Source organism: Pyrus communis, chromosome 7 (assembly GCF_963583255.1).
Source record: "Pyrus communis chromosome 7, drPyrComm1.1, whole genome shotgun sequence".
Lineage (NCBI taxonomy): Eukaryota > Viridiplantae > Streptophyta > Magnoliopsida > Rosales > Rosaceae > Pyrus > Pyrus communis.
Window position 1 is genome coordinate 10,865,207 of NC_084809.1, and position 9,481 is coordinate 10,874,687.

The 9,481-nt window shown below is 36.8% G+C and overlaps 1 protein-coding gene across 2 annotated transcripts; it reads right to left on the reverse strand.

Moving 5' to 3' along the window:
* Window positions 1-2,149: 2,149 nt before the first annotated feature.
* On the reverse strand, window positions 2,150-8,161 carry LOC137739692 (pumilio homolog 23). Of its 2 annotated transcripts, XM_068479358.1 has the most exons (11): window positions 8,029-8,161; window positions 7,523-7,799; window positions 7,062-7,425; window positions 6,565-6,864; window positions 5,592-5,759; window positions 5,120-5,263; window positions 4,731-4,850; window positions 4,128-4,313; window positions 3,577-3,725; window positions 3,248-3,430; window positions 2,151-2,966 (listed from the first exon to the last, which is right to left on the reverse strand). In XM_068479358.1, exons 2-11 carry the CDS (start codon window positions 7,684-7,686, stop codon window positions 2,537-2,539), a joined length of 2,208 nt encoding a protein of 735 aa, XP_068335459.1. In that variant the 5' UTR covers window positions 7,687-7,799; window positions 8,029-8,161; the 3' UTR covers window positions 2,151-2,536. The 2 variants fall into 2 exon arrangements, with proteins under 2 accessions (XP_068335460.1, XP_068335459.1); XM_068479359.1 differs by lacking the exon at window positions 8,029-8,161 and having other exon boundaries at window positions 2,150-2,966; window positions 7,062-7,418; window positions 7,523-7,660.
* Between the last annotated feature and the right edge of the window lie 1,320 nt (window positions 8,162-9,481).

A 9,481-nucleotide genomic window follows, 5' to 3' on the forward strand; every position in this document is an offset into this window, starting at 1 on the left:
GTTTGCCAGGTATAATCCACCATGAAATTGTTGAAAGAGGCTCATTCATTTTTAGACGACTTGTAATGCAAGTACAATTTTGCTACCTGAGGTTTTGTTACCTCTAATTTTGGCTGTAGATTTCTAGTCTTCTTTTAATGTATATATAGGATGAGATCTTTATATCTATTGATGCAAAAAGGGAGTATGTTTTCTCCTCAAACTTAATTAAGTTTGTATCAGGGGCATAGAGTAGACGATCTGGTTTAGGTTAGTACTAGCCTATGTGGTTAATCAAATCGATTATCTTGGCAATAATTTTAACGAGCGTGACTCCGCATACTCACCTGTCTTATTTTCTCACCACATTATATTGACTTGAGTTTTGTTTCCTATCTTTTAGTTATGAAGCCGGCGAAAAATATAACAGTTGGATCGGTATAGCAACGTTCGTTTTTATTAATAATCCAATCAAATTGGGGGAAATACACAGTATTGCTCATCTTCATCCAAATCAGTATCAGACTACCAGTATAGTAAGCTTCCCATCAACTGTTCCATCTCCACGTTATCATGTTGTGGATAGAAAGAAACCACTACCTAGTGACTCACCAACAACACTGTTATCACGTGCCTCATCACATGTGCCCTGTTGAAAGTATATCAAAGTTCTAGCCAAAAGTGCACAGCTCACGGTTTCTGTGACACAGCGTTTAGCACATGATCCGTTTATTATATCAGATCCAAATATTTTTCCTATTTTTGCAACAGGAATTTAGGTCTAAAACAACGGCTAGATAGGCATCATAATCGTCAAGAGTTAACTTTCCCTTGTTTCTTTTGGGTGAGAACAAACTAATCAGAAATCTTGACCTTGTAACCAAGTCACGTGATGAGTGAGAGCGAGATAAGAGTGCACGGAGGATACCACGGATTCTCTCCGGGTCTAAACTTCTAACTGCTCTTGCACTGTCATGACACCATCAGCCAGCCTAAAAGATTTACATGCAACTACAAAGACAGCAAATCTACTATGCTCACTGTATAAGAGGTACTGGAGTTCTTAGCCGTTAGATCTTGGCAGAAAACAGCTGCTATAACTATTCTTCAACACCTCTTGACGAAAATGTGAAGTTTAGTCGATCAGTATTATATTTTTGTAGTTCCACTAACAGTTTCTTATAATTTATTCAATCATATGTCCATCAACGAGTGACCGGCCCAAAAGCCTCCGACTCCCTTCCGGTTTTGAGCAAGTGGAATTGGGTAGGAAACAGGAAATCTCAAGTGCATAATAGAAATACCACAAGATCCATGAGCTTTTAGAAAGACAGATTGAAGCTTTGGAGTGGTATTTTCAATGAGCTTAACACATTGCCAGCTATGAGTAGGTAAGATCCAACACTTCCTAGTCACTAATACGTAATTAACACTATGATTAACAAACAGACTAAGCACATGTGCAGGTCACTGTTGCTACTTGCATCACCGTAAAATATATAGTTTAGCACATGATCCCCCTGTTATCATATCCATATTGTTTGAAGCTGGCACTTAGGTATAAATCAAAGGACTACGCATCATTGACTTCATACTAATCGTCATTCCTCGATCCAAGAAAGGCGCCGGAGAGGAAATGAAGGCCTGGTGTAGAGCTCTGATTGCTCCGGCTCTGGCTTTCGCTGTGATACTAGCAGCCCGGTCTAATGGAGCAACTGCGGATGCTCATTCCCTGAGTTCCGTTGCATCAGTCACGGCTTCATCATCCCAAGCTCTCAGAGATTTGCAGACAACCATAAAGACACTATAAAGCAGGCTGGCTCGTCCTTACTATGGGATCAGTACCGGAAACCGCCCATTCACGGCGATCCATAAGATAGCCAAGAGGAGGAAATGCAGAACCTAAATAAACAGAACCCAACACGATCTAGTTTCTATTGGGAAGCGGGATACGTAGCTTTTGTTAGAGCTATATCCCGCTTCCCATGCTGCAACTGCATGTGGTACAATTTGTAATGCAATTACAACTTTGATATCTAAGGTTCACAACTCTGGCTATTGGAAATAAAAGGTAACTTTAACAAAAAGCTCCCGGTACTGTTCACTTTAACGAAAAACCACATTTTTACACTAAAAAGTCAATTCTGATACTATTCACTTTACCCTTTATTTTGTCCTTATCGTTAAAACTCAGGGTTTTGAAACCTTTTTCATTAATTTTCCTATAAAATTACTCAATAGTTTTCTTGGATGTAGACACGGAACAATGCCATTCTGTTACAACTTTGACAACCTCCACTTGAACAGGAAATAGAACAAAACAAAACTCAAAATTTTGCTCTCATACATGCAACTTTCCGATTCAGTTATAACCTATGCTCCGGTTCAAACATCACAAGACTATGCGCAAAATAAAAATCTACTTATCGTAGAAAATTTTCCTCTCCTTCGAAGATTTTTCCAGGGTAGTGTTTCTCTGCATCTCCAATTGGGTTACATCCTCTGCAGCGCTGAACAAAAGTTACAAAACACAAAGAGAAGCAGATGATCCACTACATCATGCTTTAGACTTCTTAGAGGATTTTGATTCAACATCCTCTCTGTGCCGTTTCTTCTCTTTCTTGGAAGTGGATTTGGATGCTCCCTCATCTGTGACTATTTTCTTCGACTTGCTTTTCTTTCCTTTAGAAACATTCTCGGCTGCTGAAAACTTTCCAAACTTCTTGCTGTTCCGTTCTGTTTTCTTTGGTTTGTGTTTGATGCCTGATGTACTCAGAAATGGTGCAGGAGATTCCTGCAGATGTGCAATCTCTTCACTCATTTGCTTTACTTTATTCGGTCGCGATGTGTTCTTAAAATCGTCTGAAAGAAAGCTGCCGCTCTTTGATGGCTTGGTCTCACTAGAGCCAAATGTAGAAATAAATTCATTGACAGTTGATTGTTTCGATTCTTGCCTGGACCTCCACTGATCAGGTCTAGCAGCAAATCTGTCAATTACAAAAGGGTTAACTACATATACAGCAAAAATTCAACTCCCAACAAATAATGCTACAACATTGTATGCCAAACGACAAACAATTAGCATTTCCAATTATGTGTGTGGGGAATTGTGGGGCAGAAGCTACCCAGCATGTGGTAATTACTTGAATTATTTCAGATACAAGTGCAAGCTTTACTTAACAGAGAGAGGATTTGACACACATCTTGACTAACATCGAAGCACATTCAAAACTTGATATTCTGAAATAGAACATGGCAAATAGCTTACCCATCAACATCTAGTTTCCGCATGAGATGAGGGCCATGCTTCTTGTTCCAAAGCTCATTTTGCACAGCTACCAACTCAGTTACTATGGCCTCTCTCAGTGAGATGTTACCCGCAGTAAAACACTTTTCAACAGTAAAAGAGCCTGATGATTGCAATGAAAGCTCTCCAAAATGTCCACGAAGCCTTCAAAGTATGCAACAGAAGATCAAATTGAATCAAGCTTAATAGCTTGGAACCATAAGACAAATATAGGGGCATCATGATACATACATACATACATACACAAACTATGTAAGCAAGCAATCTATAAATTAAGTTATGGGGCATACTTCATGATTAACCGGCGCTTCAGTTTTGCAGAAGCATCAGAACTTAGAAAAGCTTCAATTACATGAGCACCTTTGGAATCTTTAGCAATTTCAAGTATGTTATCAGCATTGAGGCACGTAATGCTTGTAATAAAAGGATGTATGAATTCCTGCATGGTGAAATGCATTAGACAATAGATCAGTGTAAAGAAATACAAGATTTCAATGCAAGAACAGTGGCATCTATCATAATTGCACAATTTTATTTCTTGAATGTCCTAATTAGAATATATGAGTATATGTATACGAGGACCAAGGTCCGTAGATATTCATTTATGGAGACTGAATTTTACAGACAAAAGGCAGCCATGATTTTCTTTGAAACAATAATGGAGAGAGTCAAAGCGCAACAATGGAAATGCTGTAACTCTTTATTTCAACGATCTTAAAATGGGCATCACAATATGCTAAAAGTATACCGGTCAACTTATGGCTACTAACTATATATGGAAGCACCCAATACTATAGTTGGGAGCTCTGATTTGAGTAAAACTATGAGAAAGGTTACATACATTTTGAAATTGAAAAACTCTTTGGAGAATCAAAGAACCCATGACATGCATTCTACCACCGGCTGGCCAATTCCAGTTGGACTTATCTTCACAGTAGAAGTAGCTGTCAATAAACAGTAATCGGGGAACAATGCATGTAGAGTCTTCATTGCTTGAATGTACCGCAGTAGCAAGGGCCTCACAACACTGTCAAACGAGTAATGGAAACATAGCTATATGATTAGAATGAATATCTAGACTCACAACCAGAACAAAAGTCTTGTATACAAATAAATACCATACACTATCCATCTACTTTATTCATCAGTAACATTGTAATTGAACTGATTGGCCGGAGAAAACACTATATAATTTGGCAAAGGGGTGTGATATCCACACACCCCTTTTTACTTCTCACACACCCCTAGTTAATTTTTGTACTTTGATCTTCTTCAATTCATCTGATCCAATGGCCGAAAATTAAAAGGGTGTGTGAGAAGTAAAAAAAGGGTGTGTGGATAGCACACCCCTTTGGCAAAATATTTCGAATTCCAAATATATAAAACACTAAGGTGGAAATAAAGAAATCATGTAAAATAGGAATGACACAAATTCGTTATCAACCTTATGCTCATAAGTATGCAGCCTTTGACTTGCAGCAATCAGCGAAGAAATAACTCCTGATTTTCCCGTTTTGAGCAGATCCTTAAATTTCGAACCAAGTTCCTCCCAAATCAACTCCATCTAATGGGCAAATTGACAATAAGGTGTTATGACAAAATGAAGAGTTTTACAAGAAGATATTAGACATGTATTTTTGAGAAACAAATATGCCAAAGTAGCTAAAACAGTAAACAAATTGTGGGAAAAGTAAATGGAAGCGACTAATTTAAAGTAGAACACTTAATAAACAAAAAACCCACAACAGAAATGCTAATACTAGAATAACAGGAGAGGGGAGAAGCGTGATAAGGAGTAAACAACTCAAAAAGTAGCATTGCCACAAAACATACTTGATCTTTACGCCGTGCTTGAGAAATCAAGGCTTGAATAACAAAGTTCCCACAATGATGAGATGAAAGCTCAAATAATGAGTTTCTAAAAACTTTTGTGAACATTTCATTGTACAAGACTTCGGGAGCCACTCCCAAAACAACCTGCATTATTCACAAAATATAATTAAACAAACCAAAGCTACAATCAAGGAGAAAAACATAGCAGAAGATAAATAGATTCGAATGTGAAAGCTACTGTGAAAATATTATTTTAATCCAAGAGTGCCTACAGGGAGTTGAAATGTAACTGTTGGACTACCGTCTCAAAGAAGTTATCATTATAGAAAAGGGTACAAAATTCAAGATAGTACAACCATAAAAACTTGGTCACAGTAGACGATTAATATATGAACATCACAACTTATCCTTCTGCAAAGTTTTGTGCAGGCGTAAGTGTTATTAGTGCAAACATTATGAATAGACCATTTACCTCAATTAAATGGCTAAATGCTGTTTCTTTCATGAGATGTAAAATGCCTCTCACTTTAGTCGTTTGGATGGATTTTCCTTCTAAAATATCTTCCCTAGTACATCCAATAAGAATGGGAATCAATTGCAAAAGCTTTTCTTCATCTCCTGCTAACAACTGCAAAGCTGTCTGCCAAGCAAAAAATAAAAGTTATAGCACAATTCAAGATTGATTCAAACCTTGAACATTATAAAGCGATTAAAGGACAGAGTGTCAAGGATTGTATTAGAAAAAAAAAAAATTCATGCGTAAAATCCTAGGCACACAAAGGGTCAAACATTAGATCATACAGAAGTAATATAAGACACAAATTTCATCCACGAAATAATTACCTCTCATCTGAAAAGAAAATCATGGCCACAAATGCTTAAGTAAAATAGAAAGTGCCCCTTCTCTTTTTATCATGAAATAGGCTTCCATATCTTAAGACTCATCGGAAGCTAAACAAGTACCACAAATAGAGATTTGGACGCCAATTAAGAAAGATTTTGTAGGGAAACCCGAGTTCAACTAGAGTAGCAAACCTGGAAAGCTCAACTTCAACTAACATCGAACCTCAAGGAGTCAGATGGGTCTCTATTGGGAGAGAGGAAGCGTAATCACGGTGCTCTCCAGAAGCCACAAAAAAGGCGTGAGGAGAGCGCCTTAGAGGGAGTGACAGAATGACCCAATGTGTATTAATTCTCTAGCCTCAAACAAAGTGATAAAAAAGGGGAGGCCTTCGCATTCCTAATCCGGTTGACTTATGTAATTGTCAACAATATACAATTAAAATGCTGTTAATATCTTGTTGTTAACACTATAATACCTCTAAGTTTAATTTGTTTTACTTTCACTTTTAAAAATTTGGTAATTAAATAACTTAACAGTTATCAATTGACAACTAAAAAGAAAAACTGACTAAAAAATAGTAAGACAGTATATTAGAACATGCCTGCAGAACCAAACTGCTGTACTGATCAACTTGCAGGGTCTGAATGTTGTTTTGGATACACTTGAACATCCCTGAAACAAGAAAGTCAAATAAACGTGGGAATCCCTGTACAGAATGTGGTGTAATATCTGTGTCTGCTCGAGATGCCTTGAAGTTCAATTGCTCTGCAACTGAAGAAGACTTTGTCCCATGAAACTCAGAAGAATCTAATGGTACTCCTTTAAGAAGAGAAAGAAAACTTCGGAGAACATGAGATCCATAGCGATCGTACATCAGATCACCAGGATTCTTTGCAATCACCTGAAAATATACAAGATATATAAAGGGTATTAGGAAGAAAATTAAGAAAAAATAAATAAACATCACAATTTACATATGCCCCGAACATGTAAATTCATTTCAACTGTTTTAAAGTTTTTATGGTTTTAAAATGGTACAGATATAATGGGCAACAAACTACAACATGCTGAACGTTTTGACCTAAAACAACTTGATACCTTGCATATTGCATTTACAGTGTCTTCAATAGCAGAATACGCCTCATCGTCCTCAAGATGCCTAGATAAAGACTTGATGGCAGACTCAGCTACATGAGAACCAGATTGATCCATTGCAATAGAAGGGAAGTCGTTCGCACAGTTTCGAAGGAAACCACAAAGGCTGTCGACATCACAGCCGTCAAGGAGTGTCTGCATAGTATGGCTTATGATATAATGGGTTGCCAGTTCCATTTCTCTCCCCTTAGCTTCCTCAAGGGCATTACCACATACAACTGATCGCTCCTCCATATCATCCCCATTACTCGCGAAAAGGTTATCAATTTCCTTAAAGTAATTCATGGTTTCAGGATCAACCTGTTTCCTACACAACAAGTACTCAAAATCATTAAAATGCCAAACAACTCACAGATTAACCATCATTCTCAAAACCCTCATAAGAGAAACTCGTCATGTATTACCTAACCAATGGTTTTTGTATCTCCGAATCGCCTTGATGTTTCGAACCCCGCCAGGATCCCTTTCTCCCAACATTGGCATCAAAGGAGGAACTTTGTTTATCATGCCTTCTGCCCGTATCCATTTTCTTTCTACTCCGTTTGTGTGACTTCTCCTCTCCACCCATTCTGCCTCCAATTTGTCTCAACGGCAATGCTTTCGAGTTTCGACCCAAAAGAAACCACAATTAAACCCCCACGGACCAACCCCCCCAGACACACAAATTTCAACAGCCCCCTACTACAAAACAATTCAAATTAACAAATTAAAAACCCCCCACCATGCTCAAAATCCAAATTAAAAATGTCAAAACAATAACAAAATTAGCTAACTTTCTTCTACTAAGATGGTAGATAAAATTAAAATCTAGAAATTACGAAAAGAACATAGAGCTATTGAGTTCAAAAACCCAGAACACAAATTTTAAAATTAAATTTCATCTATGGAAAAAGGGATTAATGAAATTTACTTGCTTTTGTGGAGTTGCAGCTAGACTGCTCTGCTACTGCTTGCTCTGTACACAGAACCTAACTGGAATTCGCACCAAAACAACTATAACGTGTTTGCTCCAACGGCGGGGTTTCGGCCGTTTTAGCCTTTAGGGTTTAATAAGGGTTTAAACCAAGTTTCTTGACCCGACCCGACGATTTTTCAAAGACCGCTTACGAAATTGCGACATGTCGTTCATGGAAGGGTTTGGTCATAAACAGTCAATTATTCTCACGGGCTGGACATCACAAAGATTATTGGGCCTAATGGCCCACTACAAAAGTAAGTTTGAGCTTTTGTTGTTTTACTATCCTAAACTAGACTCAGGAAATGAAAAAGGGTCTGAATTCAAATGCAGTAGTAGATAAATTCTTATCCATCAAGACAATCCATCAATTGTACGCAATTTTGATTATCATTTATTATCGCATACAATATCATAAATAAGAGAGTCTCTTTTTTGGTTGAAAATAACAGCATCTCTAAGGCTATCTTTAACCCTTGGGTTAAAACCTAAATTTTTTATTCAAAAACAATTTTTCTCTTCTAACTCTTCTGGTTTAAATTTTTAGCCCAAGATTATTAAAAAAATCAAATTAAGATAATTTTTTCTTTTCTTAATGTAACTTTTAAAATAGAAATTATGTAGATTATCTTAATTTAATTTTATGAACATTATCGCTACCCTACCCAACCAAAGGACGGTTTTCTTTTATATAGAAAGAAAAAAAAGATGATTTTCTTAATTTATTGAAGAGAAATGTTAATGAGACTGTCTCAAAAGTGAAACTCTCCATGAATTTTTCATCAATCCATGTTTTTGTCACAACTCTCGTGCCAACATTATAAAACATTATGCCAAAACTATGGGTTGGCGGAGAGTCCATAGAGTGTCCCATTTTGGGAGTCTCCTTAGTATTTATCTTCATTAATTGGGTAATGTTAGAGAGATCAAATTACTAAGCCAAACTTTGTAAACCAAATGATGTGGATGTTTAACTATGATTGGATTATTACTTAGGTGTTGATTAACGTACTTATTTTCTATTGGTGACACATAATTTAATTTAAAATTTTAGTCTCCCTAGCATTATTGTAATTAAATTGACTAACTGAGATACTATTGAAATTATTTATAAACATATATGTAGAGAATAAAAACATGTGAACTTTTTTGTATTCCTACTTAGTATTCAAGAACATGTGTCCTAATGCCACTTAGTACTACGGTTTAGTGATATTTTTCTTCACTTGTAAGTAAATGGTCTTAGGTTCGATTCTTGCTAAAGACAAATTTGAACTACATTATTGCTAGCCTACTGTGAGGCTTAGCTAGGCTTGGCAAACGGGTCATATTTGTCGTGTTCGTGTTGTTTTCGTATAACACTTGTTATATTAATGGGTCAGGTCGTGTCACACCCATTATCTTAACG

What these genes read in the sequence shown, in the direction of transcription:
- LOC137739692 (XM_068479358.1), bottom strand. Translation starts at nt 7,686, where the DNA reads ATGGGTGGAGAGGAGAAGTCACACAAACGGAGTAGAAAGAAAATGGAT. An exon ending in CTGTAAATGCAATATGCAAG is followed by an intron (nt 6,865 to 7,061) that starts GTATCAAGTTGT and finishes GTATATTTTCAG; the next exon opens with GTGATTGCAAAGAATCCTGG. An exon ending in ACAGCAGTTTGGTTCTGCAG is followed by an intron (nt 5,760 to 6,564) that starts GCATGTTCTAAT and finishes TTTGCTTGGCAG; the next exon opens with ACAGCTTTGCAGTTGTTAGC.